Source organism: Cydia splendana, chromosome 14 (assembly GCF_910591565.1).
Source record: "Cydia splendana chromosome 14, ilCydSple1.2, whole genome shotgun sequence".
NCBI lineage: Eukaryota > Metazoa > Arthropoda > Insecta > Lepidoptera > Tortricidae > Cydia > Cydia splendana.
Genome location: NC_085973.1, coordinates 5,388,018 through 5,414,200, shown reverse-complemented (window position 1 = coordinate 5,414,200; position 26,183 = coordinate 5,388,018). Strand labels below are relative to the sequence as shown.

The 26,183-nt window shown below is 40.3% G+C and overlaps 1 protein-coding gene across 1 annotated transcript in view; it reads left to right on the top strand.

Annotated features, from left to right (window-relative positions):
- The window catches only part of LOC134797098 (hormone-sensitive lipase), a 33,883-nt gene extending 14,075 nt beyond the window's left edge, over positions 1–19,808 (top strand). The window contains exons 4-16 of the mRNA XM_063769317.1: positions 3,197–3,383; positions 4,151–4,364; positions 5,311–5,501; positions 6,297–6,546; positions 7,589–7,798; positions 8,636–8,773; positions 9,120–9,269; positions 12,200–12,335; positions 13,759–13,854; positions 14,484–14,579; positions 15,141–15,285; positions 15,950–16,075; positions 18,645–19,808. Of these exons, the coding sequence (XP_063625387.1) occupies positions 3,197–3,383; positions 4,151–4,364; positions 5,311–5,501; positions 6,297–6,546; positions 7,589–7,798; positions 8,636–8,773; positions 9,120–9,269; positions 12,200–12,335; positions 13,759–13,854; positions 14,484–14,579; positions 15,141–15,285; positions 15,950–16,075; positions 18,645–18,737 (2,032 nt within the window). The 3' untranslated portion in view covers positions 18,738–19,808. The remainder of the gene's footprint in view (positions 1–3,196; positions 3,384–4,150; positions 4,365–5,310; positions 5,502–6,296; positions 6,547–7,588; positions 7,799–8,635; positions 8,774–9,119; positions 9,270–12,199; positions 12,336–13,758; positions 13,855–14,483; positions 14,580–15,140; positions 15,286–15,949; positions 16,076–18,644) is intronic.
- Positions 19,809–26,183: the final 6,375 nt, after the last annotated feature.

The following is a 26,183-nucleotide window of genomic DNA, read 5'->3' as shown; positions in this document are numbered from 1 at the left end:
AACGTACCTACAAGAACGGTAGATGGTAGAACTTGTTTTGGCAATGTACATGTTTCCGATTCAGGCCACAAGATGGCAGACCCTCCAACGCGCACGGTCCCTATATGTAGTAGAGGGTTATTGTCATACTAAATTTTGTAGTCACAGTAAATTTACTGCCATCTTTCGATACAGGATTAAAATGAAAATGAAAAAAAAATATCAATAAATGTATATATGTATGGATAAATGATTTTTTTTATTTTTAGAACGCCATATGATTTTGACCCATGTTCTTTTACTGATATGAGTAAAAATTGTTAAATATAAAATGGTGTCGCCATCTAGACGAGCATAGGCCAAAGGTATGGCGCCGTATATTCAAGAATCAAATTTTCTTTAAAGCGCAAAAAGCCATCATCTGTTGCAAAAAATAAACGAATGCGCTTAGCCCGCGCTTGAAAAATAAAAAATACGATTTTTTTCATTTTTTCAAAATAAAAAAATAAAATACGAAATTTAAGTATAAAAAAATACAAAAAGTTATGTAGCAGCATACAATAACTGGGGATGGAACCAGGGACCTCCCTATGCAAACAAAAAAGCGAACATTTGCAAAATGCGCCATGATAGTTCTTACTAAAGCTGACGAAATTTAGCTACTCATTCTCAAGTAAAAACTAAATATCTAAATACCGCCGAAACCAGTGATACAAATTTTCTGAATTTTTGGCCATTTAATCTATAAACATATATCAAAAAGAAAAAACTCTTATGATATCGATACGACTATTTGTTTAGGCGACAGGTATCACAACTCCGCCATTTTTAAAAATTTCCAAAAACCGGATTGACAAAAAAAAATTATTTATTCATAGAATCTGGTCACAAAATTTCATGAGAATCGGTTAAGAATTGCGACCTGTAGAGGAGAACATCCGGAAATACAAAACTAAATATCTAAATACCGCCTAAACCAGCGATAATTTTTTTCTGCATTTTTTGCTATTAACTCTGTAAACATGTCTCAAAAAGAAAAAACTCTTATGATATCGATACGACTATTTGTTTAGGCGCCAGGTATCACGACTCCGCCATTTTTAAAAATTTCCAAAAACCGGATTGACAAAAAAATTTTATTTTGTCATAAAATTCGGTCACAAAATTTCACGAGAATCGGTTAAGAATTGCGACCTGTAGAGGAGAACATCCGGACATACGAAAGCAAAATGCCCGAGTCAAAACGTAGACCTTCGCTTCGCTTCGGTCAATTATCAAACCCTGTTATAAATGTTGCAATTGATTGAAAATTAGGGTTGCTTGTGGCGTGCTTTAAAGCAATGGGTCCCATATAGACATATGACGCTCAAAACAAATCGGATCGATTGATACATTCAGCCTGTTATCTAGCCTAGGTCTCACTCGACTCGAATCGCCTAACAATTGAAAGTAGCAAGCAATGATGCATCAATTGCACATGGCCCGACTACAAACTAACAGCTACATACTCTGACCACTGACCATCGTTGAATCTTATGTCTTTGCAATAAGGTGTACGAATTGTCAGTTAATTATGAGGACAATGGTACATTCAACAAATGCAAGATCCGCTAAATGGGTCGACGCGTGATCTACATGCCTTGTTTGCAACACAGGGATTGTGCACATTAATTGATTGAAATCAATCTCTCTAATCAATCAATCAATCAATCTATCTAAATAGAGAAAATACGAAAAAAATGACAATCATCAGATTCGGCTCTTATTCAGGCTCATATATCTTATCTTATGTTCTTAGCCACTTGCTAGTCGGATGGTCTTTCATTGGCATATTAGCCTTCTGCCTGCAGGCTCAGACATTTCTTCCCAATGTAATTATCGGGTTTGTTACAAGCGTATATACTTTATTATCTTATACGGCTCGGCTCTTAGCAAAAAAAGTCGTAGGCGCTCGTGGCTCGAACGAATTTACATGAATTATTTTGATGCGAGTTGTGTTTTTAATCTCGATGATCTAATAGTCTTGATTATATCGTGACTAAACAAAAATTGTTGTATGAAAAATGAAACTTTGAACAGTTGGCATCCATATGCGGCTTACGTCATACAGCTATTAGTCACGTATCTTCCTTATGTCCGCTTCATAAACACTAGGTCAAGGAATGTGTGAGCTAAGAAAACAATAAAATCTGTATATTTCAGTATTCTTGCAATATACTTTAGAAAAAAATTGACTATCAATATCCGCTTCAAGAATCTAAACAATTTTTTACCTTAGGTGTAATTTGTATTTCAAATCCGCGCCTTAAAAGTTAACCAGCAAGAATGATTACCCCTCTAATTTAAATTAACTGTATAATTATTAATTAGAAAAGGACAACTCTGTACTAGTACAGGAGTTATCGAACAGTGTCTCAAAATAACTTGATTTTTCATGACGTCATAGATTATACATTATTTAACACAAAGGACGTTACAAACACTTGTACGTAAGGCGACACGTCAAAAATACTCGAAGGCAAACTGGGCCCAATTTGACTCCTTTTCTTCATGGGCTGTAGCAAAAATACCCAAATATATGGAAAACAGGCAAGACGGTTGGATCTCTTTCTAAGAACACCTCGCCAGCGACCTGGTCATTCTGGTCTTTTGGTGGTTCTTGGGTTCAAACCTCTGTCGTGTCATACTGAGCACAAACACGTCTTCGAAAAAAATGCAAAGATGATTGAACAATACGGTCAGGATCCATTAAACCCAGGCATAAAGAAATATAGTAAGAACAAAGTGCTCACTCCATACATCAGTTTTGGTACCAAAACTACTATTATTTTCGTAGTTGACATCTAGCATCGAGTAGCGGAATTATTAGTACCGCTACTCGATACTGTCTCTCGTGTGGCGACTCACGAAAATTGTATTGAACAACAATTTACAACTAATATTATTAGAAGCAGAAGGAGTTGAAAATAGAGTTCCGGTTAATCCGGTTATAATATTAGCTGAAAATTGTTGAGCATTAGACTTTTCGGTCGCCGCAACATCTATTGTCAAGTAACAGTACTGATAATTACGCTACTCGATGCTATATGCCGACTACGAATATAATAGTCGTTTTGGTACCAAATCTGATGTATGGAGTGAGCACTATGTACTTTTTTCTCTACGACCCAGGCGATAGGTTAAGTGTGTTGCTAATTTGTGCATTTTGTGTCCTCAGGGAAATAGAATCGTGCGGGCAACTCCTCGCTTCGCTCGGCACGTGCCTGCACCACGTGCACACGCTGCTGTCGTGGGCGCCGCCCGGGGACCTGTTCCCGTCCGAGGCGCGCTCGCCCGAGGAGCTGTTCTCGCAAGCCGACACCATCAACCAGTACTGCTTCTACGGACGGTGTTTGGGGTTCCAGGTTGGTACTGGGTTGGTAACTAAATGTAAATGTGTATAACGATTAGAGCGCGAGGCAGTAGTGTGTAATTCTTAACGTAGAATTAAAAACGTAGCGCCTGCCATATAGCCCCAGGATATGGGGAGGAGAGGAGAGCCTCTTGATAATGCTTCTATGGGAAGTGTCTGGGGTTCCAGGTCGGTAATAAAAGTTACATTTATGTGACAAAGCTTGACATTGTCTGTCGGCCTGACACTATCCGATATCCGATGTAACATCGTCTGACAATCAGACATTCGTCTGGCCTTTTCTGAGCATTGGCAGATTAATCTGACAGAAACAGACATTGTTGAAACTTTAGTCTGAGAATATTTGTCAAAATCTGGTTAGTTTAATATCAACCTAACAAGTAAATTATTATTTTCATCTGACATTGCCTGAAAATCCTGATATGTTTGATTGTATTATGACAAAGTCTAAATTTGCATTTTTATTAGTCTAATATGATATCACAAAATTAGTCATTGTTTGATGTGATTTTCTATAATATCTGGTTTTAGTGTGGTATTTCTCCTGTCCAATTTCTTTGTCCAATGTGTATTTTGCATCTCACATTTTGCCTGGTGAGAGAGTGAGACACAATGCACATTGGTACAAGAAATTTGACAGGTGGAATACCAACTTTAGATAAATTTTATATCGTTTGAAATGAAATGACATGTATACGGGTATTTGATGATTCTGAAAAGCTTTATGTGATCTTCAAATATTCGTATTTTTGTATCCAGTTCCTACCGTCAATGCGCGGCATCCTAAAAGGCATATCGATCTGCATGGCGGGCTTCTCGGAGGCGTACTACAGCCACGGCAACCTGATCAGCTCGGTGTGGACGGGCGGGCAGTACCTGATCGACCCGGAGATGCGGGCGCGCCGGATTGTCAACATATCGCAGTCGGCCAGCGTCGAGTTCTGCAAGGCCTTCTGGTTCCTGGCTGAGAGCGGTAACGCCATGGTCTTTCTATACGTTCTATCCTTGTCCCACTGACTTATTTAAGTAGACTTGTAGGCTTTAGAGGCTATGTAGTAAGGCAGTATCGTAGGGAACTGTAAAATGAGGGTTTCGTAACTAAATAATATTACAAAATCGGACATTTTCTGACATTATTTTTTGACTGAATCTGACACTCCGTAGTCTGTAACTAAATAGTAATAAAGGGTATCGTCTTGGGTCGTCCCATTCGTTTTTCGTCAAGTTCTTAAATTAGTCCTATTCTGCTTTCGTCACTCATTCTACATTGAAAGCCACCGACGATTGTGACGAATGTAGAATGAGTGACGAAAGCAGAAAAGGACTAATTTAAGAACTTGACGAAAAACGAATGGGACAACCGAAGACGATACCTAATAAAGTGTTATTACAGACTGACATTGTCAGATATGTTTAGCTGATCACATCTGACACTTCGATCCTAAAACCTGACAGGCGAGGCGAGCGAGGTCAGCCTAAGCGAGGCGTAAACTAGCAAGAACTTGCATGCAATTTACGTTACATTGCCGACTACTAAGGTAAACTGCATTCAAAAGTTCAGATACCGCAATGTAATGAATTAGACACTAGGCGAAGTAAGCATACTGGTTTCCAACGCACAGCTTGGGAACCCCTGCTTTATAATATTATTAAAAAAAAACAACGGGTTGCACTCCGGGAGTGCCGGTAGAAGTGAAAACTCAATGACATTGTAAAAGTTTTTCGATCAGGTCACGTGTCCGTTTTACGTCTTACGAATCTTACGGTCACGTGACCTGTCGCGGGTTTGACATTTTTTCCCCATCACAAAAAGTGCACAGCGCCGCTAAAGAAGTTTTCACTTCAAATATAACCAAAGTGTAAAACTGACTCAATTTAATCTCACGACCAACGTTTTAAGATTTCTCATTTCTTTCCAGAAATAATGAAACGCGTGCCCAGCCTAATGTCCTCAACGGTCGCCGTCAACAAAGTGATCACCATCCCGCCTGAACCGGTGACGGTGACCACAACAGAAGGGAAAGAGCTGACCGTCCTGCCGCCCACCGTGCATCTAGGTCTTCAGAGCCTTAACGTTAGGCTTATTAGTGTTAATAAGAGAATTGGCATGGTAAGTTTGATATGTAATTTAAAATATGATACTGTGATACGAGTAACCAGTAAAGGTGTATTTAGACCTGGTGAATGTGTCAAAATTTAAAAATCGCTCGATAACTATTTTATTCACATGAGCAGATAGCCATATAACGAGCTTTTCGCATACAAGGGCATTCTATGTGCGTTTGCCAGGTCTGGACGCACCTCAAGATGTTACAACCGACACATCGGCACGCTTTTAAAATTAAAATGTGTTTTGTCGGTATACCCCGTTTTCTAATCAATAAGGAAAGTTTCCTGTGATTGGTTAAAATTCTAATAACGTAAAATTTGACTCCCCGACTTTGAAAAATAGAATCGAAAAGTGCTAGCATTGCTGCCTAGATTTTATTTGATTTCTGGGGCCTGTTTTAAACGTTTAGTTATGTTTATGTTAGGTATTATTTACTTGCCTTCTCTGACCTATATTCACTTAAGAACTCTCAACAAATAAACCGCTCTAAACAAAAGCTCTTTGAAATTTCAAACATCTTTAGAAAAAACAGCACTTATAAAAATCAAATTTTTAGACCTTGCTCGCCTCGACCCTCATAGGACATTTCGAGTTTTAGTTATTCGATTTTTTTTCTGGCTTACTCCTGCAGTTTTGCACAGTTATTCGATTTGTTTCCGATATGATTCTGATCTGCCAGTGTGACATTTCTTCAACCAAAAACGTCACTTTTGACACTGACAGATCAGCATCATATCGAATAACTAAAACTCGAATTGACCTATCAAGCTACCTCACTATTTTTTTAATTCCCAGAACGGCGAAGCCAGCTCCTCCCTCCCGGCCGCCGAGGGCGTCCTGTTCCACTGCCACGGCGGCGGCTTCGTGGCGCAGAGCTCCAAGTCCCACGAGATGTACCTGCGAGAGTGGGCCGCCAAGCTCAATGTGCCCATCCTCTCCGTGGACTATAGTCTAGCTCCGCAGGCGCCGTTCCCGAGGGCCTTGGAGGAGGTTTACTACGCTTACTGTTGGATGCTGAATAATTTTAGCACTATTGGCACTACCGGTGAGTGTTATTATATGGTTCGTCAAACAACTTTGTCAGTAGAAAATCCAAGTCCCACGAGATGTACCTGCGCGAGTGGGCCGCCAAGCTCAACGTGCCCATACTCTCCGTGGACTATAGTCTGGCTCCGCAGGCGCCGTTCCCGAGGGCCTTGGAGGAGGTTTACTACGCTTACTGTTGGATGCTGAATAATTTTAGCACTATTGGCACTACCGGTGAGTGTTATTATATGGTTTGTCAAACAACTTTGTCAGTAGAAAATCCAAGTCCCACGAGATGTACCTGCGCGAGTGGGCCGCCAAGCTCAACGTGCCCATCCTCTCCGTGGACTATAGTCTGGCTCCGCAGGCGCCGTTCCCGAGGGCCTTGGAGGAGGTTTACTACGCTTACTGTTGGATGCTGAATAATTTTACCACTATTGGTACTACCGGTGAGTGTTATATAGTTTGTCAAACAACTTTGTCAGTAGAAAATCCAAGTCCCACGAGATGTACCTCCGCGAATGGGCCGCCAAGCTCAACGTGCCCATACTGTCCGTGGAATATAGTCTGGCTCCTCTATATTTTTTCCGAGCAAAGCTCGATCTCCCAGATATTTATCCGCTAACAAGAGTTAACTGTACAGCTTGGCAAAAAGAGTAGAAATTAAAAAGTGGCAACACTGTAGTGTCGCCCCTTTCAAATCAATACGAAACCGATTATATCGCGAATAATGAATTTAAAATACACCCAGACGCTTCGATTCCTTTATAGCGCTCGTGATCAAAGAGACTAGTTTTGCACGAAGTAATTTTGACGGAGGTGACTTTATTTTCTCAGTCGCCCGTTGACCACAAACGCTGTAACGTCGAGATATATTTCAAATTCATTATACGTGGCATATACAGTTCAAATAGTTTTCATTCATAAACAACTATCCCTTTGTACTACACATTTATGTTTTTATCTGATGTAACCATTATTCCTTTCTTTTGGTACAATAAAGCGTTCACTTACTTACATACGCTTTCTTGGCAGTGAATGTGTTAAATTATATTCTTCAGGTAAAAGAATAGTCTTCGCCGGCGACTCGGCAGGCGCGAATCTCCTAGCCAGCTGCACACTGAAGATCCTATCCAGTGGTCTGAGAAGTCCAGAAGGACTGTTCCTGGCATACGCTCCGCTATTAGTGAGCTTCACACCGAGTCCCGCCCGTCTGTTATGTCTTATGGATCCGCTACTGCCGTTTGGATTTATGATGAGGTGCCTTAAAGGTAAGTTTATTAAATTAAAATACGTGTCTAGAAACTACAGTATACTAGAGGCTCTGTGAGCAGTTAACCTCACGTTAAGATTCATTAAGCTTAAAAAATGTAAAAACAAAAAATACTTACTTCTTTGAGTCAATATCACAGCGTACTCGCAATAGTCTTTTATTAAGTGCCATAAAGTGTCTTAAGAGGAGAACATCCGGACATACAAAAACAGTTTGCGTTTGACTCGCGCAAACTGTTTTTGTTCACTAACGCTTCGGTCAACAAGAAGAAAAACATGTATATCCAGTAGGATAATAAGTACCCAAAGAAAAAAAGTCCTACTTGGTTTCCGATTAAGAGATGAGACAATGCAATGTTAGAGCACCATTAATCTGGTCAAATTTACTGCTATAATATTACACAATGCTCCTTGAAAACCATAGATTCGTATGTCATTACACAAAACATTTGCGTTTCAAAATTTCAACTTTGAATAATTGAATAACGTCGTCATTCAGGTTCTTAATTTTGTATTGTGCCACTATGGTCCTCAAGGCATGACACTATTTCACGCGTTTTTGTATTCCTTAGGCCCACTAACCCGGGGTTAACCGGTTAAACCTGGAGTTACCATGGTTACCAGTACAATTTGACACTGGGTTGACGGTTGAACCGCTTAACCCCTGGTTAGTGGGATGGTGCAAGTGGGCCTTAGTCTATAGTCAAAACAAAGGTTTCATCAACTCCATTAAAATCTAAATAATAATAGATTAAGAATTTTGTTTGTAAACTTTCTTATTAATGTGTGTAATAAACAGTTTAAATAAAAAAAAAAATCTATTTATTCGTCCGCAGCGTACGCGTGTCCAAACCCAAGTGGCAATACAGGTTGCGGCCACAAAAACTGCAACTGTGCCAAACCTGGTCACTCGACCTCTAACGCCACCACGCCTCTAGACAGCAACGGCTTTCTCAAAGTCAGCCCTTCACAAGGTAACGTATAGGCATATAAGATATAGATGTAGTGCATAATTATTTTCCATCGTTTTTTCATGGAAACGTACGAACGTGTCTTGCTATTTCAGTCAGTCTCGGTACAAAAAGTACTGCGTCACACACAGTCACGAATGCTGATCACATTGATTTGAATACTTTGAATCTGGCCTTGGGCACAGATCTTAATTAATCTTTTCATAATGTATGTATAACTTTTATATTTTTATCGTGATTCGAGCGCACGCAAGTCAAAAAATTTAATCAGAAATAAATTGATGATGATGTGTCTAAAAATATTTTTGTACATTTGCTGTTTGATCTTTAATATATTACTCATTCGCAGAAGGCATAAGCGAGGGTCCGTCATCATTCGAGGAGGTGTCACCGTCGGACCTGGCGGAGCTTCAAGCGCATAAGTCCGGCAGCGAGCGGCGACAGTCTTCCGACACCACCATTAGCGCCGCTTCGTTACAAAGCGAACACACCGCCACTGGTAAACAATGTATTAGTAAGGGGCGTATTCCACCTATCCAATTTTTTTATGTGTATTTGCGTCTCACATTTTGCTTAGTGAGAGAGTGAGACGCAATGCACATTGGACCATCATCATTCGAGGAGGTGTCACCATCGGACCTGGCGGAGCTTCAAGCGCATAAGTCCGGCAGCGAGCGGCGACAGTCTTCCGACACCACCATTAGCGCCGCCTCGTTACAAAGCGAACACATCGCTACTGGTAAGACGGAATATCGTCATTACTTTTAAAAAAAACTCGTATCTTGTTCTGTCAGTTAAAATAAAAAATTAAATGTAACTTTATGTGACGTTATCTATGAAAAGGGACCTTATTGTCGATGGCGCTTACGCCATTATTAACGATGCTCCGATATAAATACAATGCCGCGCGACGCTGTGCGGCGTAAGCGCCATCGACAATAAGGTCCCTTTTCATAGATAATGGTCCATATATGGAATGCATACGGAGTTACTGAGTTTCAACTTTGAGTAGCAGAGTGAGATACGAGATTTTCTTCAAAGTAGTGACAATATCTCGCTAGAGAACTCGTTTGGCAACTCATTTGTACCACTGGTACATTGTCGCAGCGGTTCATAAAAATGTCCCGCTTACTTCTAACTCATTTACTGGCACACATTAATAATGATCTACCGCCTTACTTCGCAGTTGACTGCACAAACTTACCACACTTCAATTTCTTCCAACGACGAACCATAGGTAAAAAAAGCCTTAGAGTCAAGCACTTTTAGAAGCACATCTTTTTAGGGTTCCGTACCAAAAGGGTAAAACGGGACCCTATTACTAAGACTTCGCTGTCCGTCCGTCCGTCCGTCCGTTTTCTTGGTGTATATAAATCAGCTGTGTGACATGCAGGTTGAAGCAGGAAATATATTTACATATGCCGATGACACTGCCATCGTTTTCTCGGGAAATACATGGGAAGAGGTTCGACAACACGCAGAAAGGGGACTAGCTAAAATTGCAAGATGGCTACACAACAACCTACTCACCTTAAACACAGCTAAGACTAATTATATCACCTTTTCAAATTATAATCGTACACAGCCAGATACTCAATTCTCGATCAGAATTCACACCTGCGAAAATCCTACACAAACCACTTGCTCCTGCCCAATCATAACATAACTAAAGTAGAAAGTACAAAATACCTAGGTGTTATGGTTGATCAGCGTTTGACTTGGCATGCGCACACTGAAAGTATTATGGCAAGAACCCGTAAACTTATCTGGACCTTTAAAAACCTTAGACATGTAGCGACTAAAACACTCCTGAGTCAAATTTATGTATCACTTGTGCAATCAGTACTCACCTATTGCATTACTGTTTGGGGCGGTGCTACCAAAACTAAGTTCCTAGAGCTTGAAAGGGCTCAAAGAGCGCTCCTAAAAGTTATGTTGTTTAAACCCTACACATTCCCAACTAGCGACCTTTATATTACCTGTGACCAATTGTCAGTACGAAAACTCTATGTACTTCAGCTCATACTAAAAACTCATAAAAATACCGAGTATAAGCCTCAACCACAAACCTCACGCAGGAAGAATAGTAATGTTTTAATCGTTCCGACAGTAAAAACTGCATTTGCTAGGAGGCAACAAACTACACAATCTGCCTACCTATATAACTTCATAAATAAATATATAGATATTTATTCTTCATCCCATTTCGAGTGTAAAAATAAAGTATTAAAATGGTTAAAATGTAAAACTTATAATGACATAGAGAATATAATATCTAAAAGTTAATCTAATCATATCAAATCAATCACTCATACATACACTTATACACACACACACACACACACACTCGCCCGAGTGCGCGTGCACATAGTCATTCTCATATTAATTAATAATTTAATTATATCAAATTGTTTTATCATTATTGTTACCTACCTATTTCGTACACTAGTCGCTGGACTACTGTTCAGAAAATAAACTGGTATTGCTTGTATAAAATTTTCTTCTAACATTAGTTTTTAGTCTAATATTTATATTGCATGATATTGTAATTTTAAGTTTAATGTTAAATTGTAATAGTAATTGTAAATTTCTACCCTAACCGAACTCATGTAATAGCATTAAAACAAACTGTAAATTACCTATAGTGGAAGAGCGGTATTCTCTTAATACAAGTATTTACAATACTTAAAAAGAGATACTAGCCCATTACCTAAACATTGTATGCTACCAAATAAATATTGTTTATTGTTTATTGTTATTATTGTTTATTGTCTGTCACCAGGCTGTATCTCACGAACCGTGATAGCTAGACAGTTGAAATTTTCACAGATGATGTATTTATGTTGCCGCTATAACAACAAATACTAAAAACAGAATAAAATAAAGATTTAAATGGGGCTCCCATACAACAAACGTGATTTTTGACCAAAGTTAAGCAACGTCGGGAGTGGTCAGTATTTGGATGGGTGACCGTTTTTTTTTTTGCTTTTTTTTGTTTTTTTTTTTTTTGCATTATGGTACGGAACCCTTCGTGCGCGAGTCCGACTCGCACTTGCCCGGTTTTTTTTTTACCTGCGTTAATTATCGATAAGCAACAATACCCATCTGTTTTCAATCCTAATCCTAACTCCATCGGTTTAAACATCAAAGTGTTCGCGAGACAATAATCATCATCATCATATCAGCCAGAGGACGTCCACTGCTGGAAATAGGCCTCCCCCAAAGAGTGCCACAATGGCCGGACTTGCGCCACCCGAATCCAGCGGACTCCCGCGACCTTTACCAGGCCATCAGTCCACCTTGTGGGGGTTCCGGTACGTGGTCGCCACACGAGAACATTTCCGCCCCAATGGCCATCGGTTCTACGTGCAATGTATACTATATGAGACAATAATATCCTGAGATTATTTAATTTACTTTGATTTTCAGGTTTTTCGCCGCCCGAAGACAAGTCGCAACAAGTAGTATCGGACTTCTTAGAGCGCTACGTGTTGGATAGCGACACGGACTCCGAGGGCCGCCGCATACCCGTCATCAAGCCCAACACTGGCCAAGAAGAGAACAGGTACCTACTACAGATGTGGTGCGTAATTGTTTTCCTTCGTATTTTCTCGGAAACGTTCGTATTTGTCATGCTACTTCAGTCAACGTCAGTACTTTTTGTACCGAGACTGACTGAAATAGCAAGACGCGTTCGTATGTTTCCGTGAAAATACGATGGAAGACAATTATGCACTACAACTGTACATACTATGATTTTGTCATTGACATACAGGGTGACATTTTGATTAGCAGCCATACTCTGTGTAGTGAATTGACAGGTCATATTAATAATAATAGGCCCTTTCATCTGTGTCAGATGTTTTAAGCAGCATCCAGCAGGTGACGACACTTGCGTTCGTGGCTGTATAGTCCTATGCGAGAGAGGATCCGGCGTCCACACACGCGACAGGTGTATGCTCCCCCTGATGGGCGGGCGTTGGGCGGAAACTTTTATTATGGGACCATTAATGCCGAAATCGCGAAAAAAAATTTGGCTGTCCCATAAAATCAGTGGCATTACATCAGCCGGAATGTATGGAACAGCCAATATTTGTTTTCGAACCTACACATTCAACCCAAACTGTCAAAACGCAACGCGAATCCCATTCGCGAACGAAAATCGAGTTAGATCAAGCTAAATGAAGCTGAAAGACCTGAAAGATAACGTTGATATTGAACGGGAGCGGAGGGCATCGTGTGTAAGGGCGAACATGTTGGCTCGCAGGTTTGCTCGGTGTTCCAGCGACGTGAAGTTGACGCTGTTCAAAGCCTACTGCACGTCGCTGTACACATGCAGCCTGTGGGCTAATTACACGCAAAAAGCATACAGTGCACTCGGCGTCCAATACAATAACGCGTTCCGGGCATTGATGGGGCTGCCTCGCTACTGTAGCGCCTCGGGCTTGTTCGCGGCGGCACACGGCGTGTTGCATACCACGATGCGACTGCGCGCCGCGGCCTGGGTCCAGCGGGTGCGAGCCAGCCCCAACACAGTCCTGGCGATGATCGCGGACAGACCGGACTGTCCTTACATCATGCACTGCTGTGACAGGCATGTAATTAAGACTGGGATAGGATAGGATAAAAAAAAGGACTAAGTCATTTGTAGCTTTTATTGTTTAATTTATTCCAATTTTAATAGTTTAAATTCAATTTTAATTTTTGTTTATATTTATTTTATTACTATTAATTAATAGGAATTTTTACATTATTATTTTTGACATTTGTTGACAACCAATTATGAGCCTTGTAGCTTGAAATAAATGAATTTATTTTTATTTTATTTTTTTATTTTAAATGGGCGGCGATTTTTTTACGCCAACTTCTATGGGCTCCGGGCTATCAAACTCGCTGACAACTTAGCTTGGTTTAACTCTAACTGCCTTTCACACGGCGTGAAAATCCACAGAAAACAGAATTAAAACTTGACATGTTTTTATTTCTAGTCACAGAGAAGTCGAGTCGGAAAACTCCAGCACACTGGTTGGTGAACTGCCTCTGGAAGACCAAGACCGGGAGAATAAGAAAAGGATAAAGACACGGTAAGTTTGCTATTAGAATCCGTCTAATACCCCGGCCACATACTCGACGAATGGCATGGGAAGTAGCGAGTGAAGTAGGCAGAGACGTAGTGTCATAGAGAAAAAAATACATAGAGTGCTCCATAAATCAGTTTTAGTACCAAAACTACAACTTATTATTTTCGTAGTCGATCGAGAAGCGGGATTATCAGTACTGCTACTTGACAATAGATGTTCCGACGACCGAAAAGTCCAATGCTCAACAATTTTCAGCTAATATTATAACCGGATTAACCGGAACTCTATTTTCAACTACTTTTGCTTTTAATATTAGTTGTAAATTGTTGTTCAATACAATTCCCGTGAGTCGCGACACTAGAGAATTCTAGTGTCAAGTAGCGGTACTGATAATTCCGCTACTCGATGCTAGATGTCGACTGCGAAAATGATAGTCGTTTTGGTATCAAAACTGATGTATGGAGTGAGCACTCTATTCTTACTATATTTCTCTATGGTAGTGTGGCCGCGCTATTCCTCATGCTCCTCGTCATGCCCACCGCTCCCTATTTTGTCGGTTTTTTGTGTCGTTTCAGAAATGTTCCTGTTCCTGTGTTAGTTTTACTTCAACATAAGAAAATTATTAATTTCAGTATCAGCGAAGCTGCAACGGGTATAATGGGTGCCATGTCGTCTCGGCTAGCGTACATCACAGGCTCTAACAACATCTCCAGGACAACACAGGAAGAGTGAGTCATTTGTGTTACATCAAGCAGTTGTATTTACATGAATGTATATAATTTCAGAGGATGTTTATTCAGCCCACAGCCAAGAAACTCACTTCTCGTCAAGTCATACGGTATACAGGGGGTGTTCACCTTTGTGACATACAAAAATATAATACACACATCACCGAGCTACTTCTGCTGCTAACCTTACATAAGTTCCGCAGAACTCATCGCCAGTATTGGAATCATTAATTATAAAGTGTGTTCATCCTTACGTGTCTTATCATTTAAACAAACAAACGTCAAATCCATAGAAAATCTAGACATCGTAATGTCAGATGTTTTTGAGGTGATCCGTTCGTTACTGTGATTATTTATGAAAATCTTATTAGAAATTATATTTTTCAGTGGTTATTTGGTTGATTTAAATTTGTGAGTTTCTTTAAGTATACAACAACGTTTTAAGTGATGATTATTGAGTAATCCCACAGAAAAGTGTGATAATGTCTTCGAGAAGTATTTGTTTACATGATAGGACAAGTAGTGATGAATACACTTTACTTATCATTATTCTTTTTTTAGGATAGCAGTGCGTTCGAACCTAGACGCCCTAATCGCCCGCAGTCCGTCCGACGAGTTCATATTCTCCGTGCCTCGCGACCCGCTGCTCTCCCCGTACTGGGCAGACGACAAGTTACTGTGCAGGTTCCCACCCTGCAGGATACTGGTTGGTAGTCCTTATTTCGTTGTAAAAAATGTCCACACTTAGGGCCACTTGCACCATTCACTAACCCGGGGTTAATCGGTTAAACCTGGAGTTGCCATGGTTACCAGTACAATCTGACACTGGGTTAACGGTTTAACCGCTTAACCCCGGGTTAGTGGGATGGTGCAAGTGGCGCTTAATGAATTAACTGTCGTTATTAGTTTAGGGTCAACTTATACACCTAATACGATTTGTGACCAAGATCAGCATACCTTATAAAATAGAAATCGGACAAGTGCGATTCGGACTCGGCCACCGAGGGTTCCGTACTTTTTAGTATTTATTGTTATAGCGGCGACAGAAATACATCTGTGAAAATTTCAACTGTCTATCACGGTTCAAAGTTCAAAAGTTCAAAGTTTTTATTGTATATAATGGGCATATCATGAGCATGGTGACAGACAGACGAACAGTGGAGTCTTAGTAATAGGGTCCAGTTTTTACCCTTTGGGTACCGAACCCTAAAAAGCTATCGTCGCTAATACAACCCCCCCATACTCCGCAAGGCCGCACCTGACCTTCGCACCAAGAAAAAACTAAACCTCATTGGAATTGGTTCGGTATCCTTACGTTGACACGTACGTAACATTAAATTCAAGCGCAAAGAACATCCCTGTTGTTCCAGACGGTGCACTTGGACCCGTGCCTGGACGACTGCGTGATGTTCGCCAAGAAGCTCAAGCGGCTCGGCAACGTGGTCGGCATCGACGTGCTCGAGGGACTGCCGCATGGCTTCCTTAACTTTGCTTTAGTAAGTACTAGCGACCCGCCCTGGCTTCGCACGGGCCCTATTGTAACGTTCCAGACTGTGCACTTGGACCCGTGCCTGGACGACTGCGTGATGTTCGCCAAGAAGCTCAAGCGGCTCGGCAACGTGGTCGGCATCGACGTGCTCGAGGGACTGCCGCATGGCTTCCTTAACTTTGCTTTAGTAAGTACTAGCGACCCGCCCTGGCTTCGCACGGGCCCTATTGTAACGTTCCAGACTGTGCACTTGGACCCGTGCCTGGACGACTGCGTGATGTTCGCCAAGAAGCTCAAGCGGCTCGGCAACGTGGTCGGCATCGACGTGCTCGAGGGACTGCCGCATGGCTTCCTAAACTTTGCTTTAGTAAGTACTAGCGACCCGCCCTGGCTTCGCACGGGCCCTATTGTAACGTTCCAGACTGTGCACTTGGACCCGTGCCTGGACGACTGCGTGATGTTCGCCAAGAAGCTCAAGCGGCTCGGCAACGTGGTCGGCATCGACGTGCTCGAGGGACTGCCGCATGGCTTCCTTAACTTTGCTTTAGTAAGTACTAGCGACCCGCCCTGGCTTCGCACGGGCCCTATTGTAACGTTCCAGACTGTGCACTTGGACCCGTGCCTGGACGACTGCGTGATGTTCGCCAAGAAGCTCAAGCGGCTCGGCAACGTGGTCGGCATCGACGTGCTCGAGGGACTGCCGCATGGCTTCCTAAACTTTGCTTTAGTAAGTACTAGCGACCCGCCCTGGCTTCGCACGGGCCCTATTGTAACGTTCCAGACTGTGCACTTGGACCCGTGCCTGGACGACTGCGTGATGTTCGCCAAGAAGCTCAAGCGGCTCGGCAACGTGGTCGGCATCGACGTGCTCGAGGGACTGCCGCATGGCTTCCTAAACTTTGCTTTAGTAAGTACTAGCGACCCGCCCTGGCTTCGCACGGGCCCTATTGTAACGTTCCAGACTGTGCACTTGGACCCGTGCCTGGACGACTGCGTGATGTTCGCCAAGAAGCTCAAGCGGCTCGGCAACGTGGTCGGCATCGACGTGCTCGAGGGACTGCCGCATGGCTTCCTAAACTTTGCTTTAGTAAGTACTAGCGACCCGCCCTGGCTTCGCACGGGCCCTATTGTAACGTTCCAGACTGTGCACTTGGACCCGTGCCTGGACGACTGCGTGATGTTCGCCAAGAAGCTCAAGCGACTCGGCAACGTGGTCGGCATCGACGTGCTCGAGGGACTGCCGCATGGCTTCCTTAACTTTGCCTTAGTAAGTATTTGGTTTTAGTAAGATTTGTTTACATTTTTCGGCTTATTACAGTTACTAGCTTTTGCCCGCGAGTTCGTCTGCGTGGAATTAGTGACAGCAGCTAAAGTAGGTATAGCGCCTGGATAATGCTAATAGCAATCATTCAATTCGCGCATTGCTTACCTCAATTATTAGGCAATCCATTAACTATTTCAATTCCACCCCTCTTTGCACTCTCTTCAGCGATGATTTCCGACATAAAATCTATCCTATGTCCTTCCCCGGGACTCAAACTATCTCTATACCAATTTTCAACTAAATCGGTTCAGCGGCTTAAGCGTGAAGAGGTAACAGACAGACAGACAGACACACTTTCGCCTTTATAATATTAGTATGGATTTGGTTTTAGTAAGATTTGTCAATTTTGTAATTCAAATTTGTAAGAATCAGAAATTCCATCTAGCGCTTCAAAACCAAAGTAGCCGACGTAGCCCTGACAGCCGCCAAGCTTAAATGGGACTGGACCGGACACATCTGCCGTATGCCAAACGACTTGTGAGCCAAGAAAACTACCGAGTGGACACCAAACATAGTGCGGCGTCACGGCAGGCCTAGAAGGAGGTGGCGGCACGATCTTGACGTTTTTCGGAAAGATTGACCTAATATTGCCATAGAACGAGACGCGTGGAAGAAAGAGAGGGAGGCCTTTGACCAGCAGTGGGACACAACAGGCTAACAAATAAATAAATGAGATTTTTTTACATTTTTCGGCTTAGTACAGTTATTAGGAAGGTGCAAAACATGTATTTGACGTCGACTGTACTCTAGGTACTTCCGTATGGCTTCCTTAACTATTCTTTAGTAAATACAGCCCACGACTTTATTTGCGTAGAATAAATATTCCCATACGCCACTTCTATAGTAAAATCCTATAGATGCTACTTTCCCTAAACTATCTCTATACCAAAATCATCTAAATCGGTTCAGCGGTATAAGCGTGAACCAGTAACAAACAGAGTTACTATTGCATTTATTTGTACCATTTTGTACCATTGGTCGTCCCTGTATGGACGACTGGGTGCGGGTGAATTTTGCTGTAGTAAGTTTTATTAGTATTAGTTTTTTGTAGTCTACGTCAAAAATATGTTTACATGTTTCGGTTTATTGCAAAGGCGTACCTTTCCCAAGACTTACTATTTGGAAGTTGCATTCCTTACGACTAGACTGCCGAAAGCCGATGCTTATCTTTACCACGCTTGTTTTCAATGCAATGTACCACAAAATAATATGGTTAGTTTATTTATCTTTAACATCATTATTTTTCCTACAGATGGCCAGAGAAGCGAACGAGGGTTCCAAGCTCTGCGTGGAGCGGATAAAGCAACTGCTAGGCCTGGAGAGCGCGCCACCCGACCGCCGCTGATGACGCTGCTGCGGCACCTGCCTTGACACGGTGTAGTGCCCGCCTAATACATCATTTCTTCTTCTTCGTGTTAGGGGCTATATAAGGCTCCAAAGCCTATGTATCACTGCGACCATCCCTGATCTATTGTGATCGCCACCTACTACAACTCTCGATCCAAACCTGCAACTTCAAACAGCTGCAGGATCTCGTCGAGAGACTTTAACTCCTCCAGGCGCAATATGTGTCCGCCCAGGATTAAGTCACGAGTACGCATTAGGCAAGGGCACTCTGTGAGGATGTGCAAGGGCGTCTCCTTTGCCTCCATACAGAGTCTGCACCGCCCCATGTCACGTTTCCCCATAGTGTGAACATCATTTACTACACGTAGATGGAGTATGTAACCTTTTCGACGCCGTGTCAAACAAAAGCTGTCACTCGGACGGCACGTCACCGAAGTGTTAAAACTTAAATTGAACTTTATGTATATGCACGTAGGTGTGTTGCTCTGTGGTCTCTGACGGATCAGTCTTTGGCGTTGGACCTGCGGTGCCGATATATCAGTCATTGGCGTCCAAAAGGTTAAGACGAGATAACCCGACCAGCTGGGGTGTATACTAATTTAATTGGAAGACGCGAGCGCTCATTTCAGTTGCGTCCACTTTTAAAAGCAAGTGTCAATCGCATCAACGTTGCCGGTACTTGTAGTCTTTATACGTAAAATCTTCGGGCAGCACCAGGGAAGGGAGTCGGCATTCACAATATTTCCCCTCTGCCGAAGGACATGCTCAACTGAGCATGCACACAACTAGCGCGGTGCGTGTAGTGACTCGTACGTACACAAAAGGAGATCGAGGTGTGCAAGATTTGTTTTTGACGTGTGTCATTTTCTATGTATTTGTGTCGTTATTACGGATTGGATTTTGTACGTAGTGAGTGAGAAGTGCGACTGTGTGCACGTTTCCCCCCGCAAAAAATGGCAGAACGATTTGTACGGTAAGATATCGCTTGGGCTCCTTCCTTCCGACGTGTCGGAAGCCGGTGTTGCGCGAAAGATAAAATTGAGTCCTGTATTCGTGTAAATTAACAAGAAAAAGTGTCGGATGTAATCGAATGTTTAAAAAACTAAATGCCGAAATATCATGACATAGATATTTCAGTGCTTTTTTTTAAAAATACTGGTGATTTAGCCTTACCATAGGCAAGGATTAGGGTGGTATTCCATCTGTCCAATACCTTGGTCCAATTTCATTGCATCTCACTCTCTCATTAAGCAAAATATGAGACAAAATACACATTGGACAAAGAAATTGGACAGGTGGAATACCAGCCTTATGTCTTTACGATAAGGTTGACGATTGGTCAACTTATTGCGTTGAAATGGTACTTTGAGCGACATGTAAATTAAATCGCGCCTGTTGTATGTATTCATATGAATTATATAATTTGCTCATCAAATTCATGCCAAATGACCCATACTAGAGTCGGACCAAGAAAAGTCTGCAGCGGATTTGATAGCCCACGCAGTGCAAGTGTTATTTATACGTCACAATTTTATAGAAATTTGACGTTTAAAATAACACTTGCCCTGCGTGGGATATCAAATCAGCTGCAGACTTTTCTTGGTCCGACTCTATCGATCTTTTTATCGACGTCAATTTATCTTTTTTCTCAGTCGTATCTAAACTATTGTTTGTAAATATACATTGTTGTGTATTAAAAACCCGCTTAAAGTTTGTTTATTGCATTCCCACACATTCAAAGTGCTTTAAAATATGTGTAAAATGATCAAATCACAACTAATTGTAAGTATTGTAAATATCAATTGTAAAAAATACTTTTTATCAAACGCTGCACAGTATTAAGGGGCTATTCATAAATTACGTCATTTCAAATTAGGGGGGGGGGGGTCTGGACATCGGATGACGGTAGCATGAAGTAGGAGGAAATGGGGTCATTTGAAGCATGATTTTTGGATGATTATAGGGGGGGGGGGGTCAAAAATCGATGACGTAATTTATGGACAGCCCCTAAGGCTCATATAGACAGTGCGAGAACATTGTTGTATTTTATCGAACGGTTGAATATATTCTACCCACGGATTTATATAGAATCCGGTTAGTTCTGTTACTTTTTTTTTATTAATCAAAATTGAATTATCACGAAGAACGGTTCGACTGTGACTCACTTGCACTATTAGTTGTAATAATGACATTGATTTAAGTTATGTTGGCATTTTTGTCTAAGGACGAAAACGAGATGCCATCCTCTAGTTTGACTTCTCTTTCGGTTACACTTTTTGGCCCTAGTACTCAGTCCGGGACACAAACACACCCGTGGTTGTACAGTAGTTGGCAATGTAACTAAATTCGCATGAGAGTTCTCGCATTGTCTATTGGAGCTTTTAGAGTTAACTAAGGGTAGTATTCCACCTGTCTGTCCAATTTTTTGGTCCAATGTTTATATGCGTCTCACATTTTGCATAATAAGAGAGTGAGACGCAATGCACATTGGACAAAGAAATTGGATATATGGAATACCATCCTAAGCAGTGATTTTAAACGCCTTAAGGATTTGGCAACTCTTTTAGGTACAGTCGCCATCAGATATATCGGAGCGGCCAAGGTGTTCACAATATCTGAACACGCGCTCTAACGCCCTGACAATAGAGGCGTGTTCCGATATTTGTGAGCACCTTGGCCGCTCCGATATATCTGATGGCGACTGTACTATAAATATTCTAATTTATTTTCAGTGTTCTTTTAATATTTTATCAAATGTAGTCACTGAGTCTCCGGAACTGTGTAAGAAGATACATGTGATGTCGTGATGTTATTATTGTTATTAACCTTTTCACTGCACATGATGCGATATAGCGTCAATGCGCTACGCCGGGTCTTCGCCACGTACGGTAAACTCGTCACGGGTTATTATCGAATATGGAGGATTTGATATGATGCACAGGTTTTCTCAAGGAACTATTTATAATGTGAAGTTTTAAAAAAGTAGTTTCATTTAGTTGTTTTCCGAAATGCATACAATTATCGAATCATATTCGAATACTTGAAACTTTTAAACCCTATATGGCGTAGCGGCCCGAATCATCGTGCATTGCGGTGAAAGACAAAGTTTTAAAACTTATCGTTTCAAGTTTGAGGATTTTATATTTTTTATTGGATAGTTAAATTAATTTGTAAGTGTTTGAACCTTTTCTTTCCTATGGATTCTGGATTTGAATATGTATTGTAGTTGGTAAAGTAAACCTTGAAATGCTCAATATTTTTGATAAAGTTTTCTCGAACAAAATTACCTAAGATGGTTTGTGAACAATTTCAATGATGTAACTGATGTAAGAAATACTGAGGCTTCGAACAAGATATGCTGCTTAGACTGTTTAACCCTTAAATGTATATATTTGTCCTAAAATTGCCGTCATTATGCCAAAAAAGCACTTAATATGACTTGTTTTTTCCGGCAATCATATCAAAAGACAATCGATTTGTTTTTTTTTTCTTAGGTTCAATATATTGATAGGCTCATACACCATGCTTTTAAGGGTTAAATGAACCGATCTCAAGGTAAAATTAGGGTGAATACTATACCTAATAAATATATCGGGCTGATAAATAAAATACTCAGTGTTAGTGGAAAGTACATGTACCTATTGAAGGCCTTCGATTATTTTATGAAAATTATTGATTGAGAGCCAGAGCCCATATTGATCAAACATATCGATTGAAAAGAAAAACAATACTCTGTTAATCCATATTTACTTCCTTTGCCTTAGAATCTCTGCTAGAGTCCTTGTAGTTAATTTAATAGTACAGTTCGAACACGATAACCGTGGATCGGGGTATGACGTGACTACTTTGAAAAAAACTCGTATCTTGTTTTATCAATCAAAAGAAAAATGTGGTAACTATGTATAGGATACATACAGAGTTACTGCGTTTTAAATTTGAGTAGCAGTGCGCGATACGAGATTTTTTCAAAGTAATGACGATGAGGAAGCAGAATTTGGCTTCATTGGACTTCGAGTGCGAACTGAAAAGAGCATTTTTATGTTTATTCTGTCTAGTACGAATATACGTAATTACGTAGTGGAAATAAGTACATGTAATATTACTTTAAATCATTTATTATTTTGGGACTGTCTCAACATTTAACTCGAATCGGTTCTGGCAGACGGATTTGCGATTAAAACTTGGGCACCTATAGTTAGGTATATACCTTTTGACCGCCACTACTATGTCATATAACATACGATAGTACACTTTATAGGGTTGTATTAAGGTTCATTTTATACTGTAACCTATGTCGGCTATGGCCGACTGGGACGGTCAAAGGATAGCTCTGGATCAAGTTTTAAAAGAGTGTGTTCGAGGTGCTCAAAGGGTTCTGATTAAATTAAATTATTTTAAAATTGTCTTTTTCAAATCTAATTGGGAGTTGTTTTATGTATCTAACTAAAATTTTGTGTTATTTTTATACTAATATTTTACGTAAATCTCCGCATGATTTCATTAGCGTAAGTTACTGATAAGTTATTTAACTTTGTCATAAGTACGTATACGGTACTTTAATTATTGTTCGTTGTTAAAATTAATTGCTTTAAATGTCATATTTACTGTTCCGTGGAAATTATTGAAATGTCAATGCAATATTTAACAATATCTGTGATAGTGAATAGCTGCTTTGAAAGCATTATTGTCAGTATTCTGTGCACGAATATAATAAGAATACACAATAATTGTATTATATTTGTTTATGTATGAGATTGTGAAAAACTATTTAACGATATTTTTGTAGAATAAAATTACTAAGCGATATTGTTGACTACAGATACCTATTCATTGTATCGAAATGAACCCAATATAAAATTTTAAACAAACACCGGCCTTAACAAGGAAATGATTGAAATAATTAATTATTATAAAATAATTGAAATAGTTTATGACCAAGCTGTTAAGTCCAAAGTAGAAAACTAGTCACTGATATCATACGATGTCTTATGCTAACAACAATAAACTCAAAAGTATTTCGAATATAAATTAACGCTAACTACCTATATTTGTTTTATTATGTAATGTTCCCCATCCGTATATCTATCTATCTAAAACCTTTAAACAAGCAATTCTTGTTTATTTATTTATATATATATTTCGGGGATCTCGGAAACTGCTCTAACGATTTCGATTAAATTTGCTATATGGGGGTTTTCGGGGGCGATAAATCGATCTAGCGGGGTCTATATCTCTGGGAAAACGCGCATTTTTGAGTTTTTATATGTTTTCCGAGCAAAGCTCGGTCTCCCAGATATTTTACCCCAAGTAAATCGCATGTTACACCACAATATAATATTAGTGAGTTTTGGTTGTCATCTGACTATATATATATATGGAGTAGGTATATAGGTCTGTTGTCACCTTTGGGTAGGAGCACTATATACCTGGATATCAGCTTGGGCCCTTCGACTCGGTCCAAAGGCGCGCTGTACGAATCGTTGACGATCCGAAACTCACAAGCGGGAGACACTTTGCGTTCTTGTGTGGTTCTTCTACCGCTTGTTACAATGGGCTGTGCTCCGAAGACTTGTTCACCGCACCGCTCGCCGTCGGCAGGGTGTCCATCCTCACACCCTAGAACCTAAAAGGCCCCGCACTATGCGGTTTAAGAGGAATTTTCCTCCTGCGGACGCTCCGGCTGTGGAATGAGCTCCCTGCCGAGGTTTTCTCGAGTGGCTACAATATGGGGTTCTTCAAAAAAGGGTGTTTATGGGTCGGCAACGCGCATGTAACACCTCTGAAGCTGCAGGCGTATAATAGGCTACGGTGACTACTTACCATCAGACGGGCCGTATGCTTGTTTGCCACCGACGGTCCGACGTGGTAAGTATAAAAAAAGTAGACCATTCCACGTGATTTTAGCTTACTTGATTGCTACTTTTTAATACATTAAAACAACTTGGGTACTTGGTTTACGACTTATGGAACAGACATGTGGCGGTATACATAAACGCGCTACAACTGCTACAAACCTCAATTAGCTAACCTATGGCCTGATGCCCATTGGAGGGTTAGGAGGGATAACCGTTGATGTAACAGAACAAGGTAGATTTCTGTTTAATTCTTTTTATGCAATTAGTGACTTTTGGTTGTCATCTGACGACATGTATGTCACCTATATGAACAACTTGTACTTATTGCAATAAATAAAACCCCAAAGATATGTTAATCAGGTTTATTACACTAATCCTAAGGTAGTAGTGAACATGATATCCAACAAATAGGTTACAGAACAGACATCCATTATTCAGATAGGTAAATTGACTTTTTGGTAAACATGTTTAACCAGTATAAAATAATTTACAGACACTTTAAAATTTCATCACGTTTAAAATCAGTAATGTTTAACAGAGCAAAAATTTCAAAACAAATCAACAAGGGATTAAAATTAATGAACATCATTCCTATGCTGTGCAAGTAAAAACTAAAAAAATATTTTTTTTTTAATAAGATCGTGTTTTGTTACTTACATAATATCAAGGTATGTTCCCGGTACAAATGCATTAAGATAAAACAATATTGCGAGGTAAATCCTGATCCTTGATTAAGGGACACTATTGGGTACCAAAATGGAAACTCCTTATACCATAAACTTACTTAAATTTTAAGTATTTCGAAATGTACACTTGTATGCCATCAGTTTAGTTAAAAGAATGCCTAGAGCCAAGAATAACCTATATTTTATACACATTCGAATTATGAAAACTTAATTACAACTGCAATGGTTTTAATAGGGTGCCAAAGTTTGATATAACATAATATTGACATAATGTAACATTTTGTACAAATTTTGTTTGATATAGGTACTTAATGAGCAACAGTATTTTTTATTTGTATCATAAAAGTTGTTATTAAGGAATGTAAACCGGTTTTTCCATACAATTAAAAACCGGTTTACAATTTTACATCCCCTAGTTGTTATGTCAGCACTTTGCAATGATGTGATCTGCGATCATATATAACCTGTATAGCATTTCGCTGGATGTGATATAATATCAAACATTAAGCAATGTAATATTATGAAAAATAAAGTTATATCAAACATTCCACCTTAACAGTCACTATTAACTCTAAATTGCAAACATTAGATCAACAACATGCTTGAACTTATCAATAATGTGTTCTGTACAATATATGACATTGATATTAGAGAAGTATTCAGTCATATCTATTGTTTTATGGCCTCAAATTCCACAACCACATACTTAAGTCCATCTATTACATATATTGCAACCAACAGCGTAACTTTGCCATGAAACTGTTACCCTATTTTCTTGTGGATGCCAATAAATATTAAATATTCGAATATTATATGAAGTCATGAAGTTAGCTCAATCCAAAAGAGGCCAGAAAAGGCATTAGCAACCTTTGACAGACAACCTGAGACATTCTATTTAGTTTT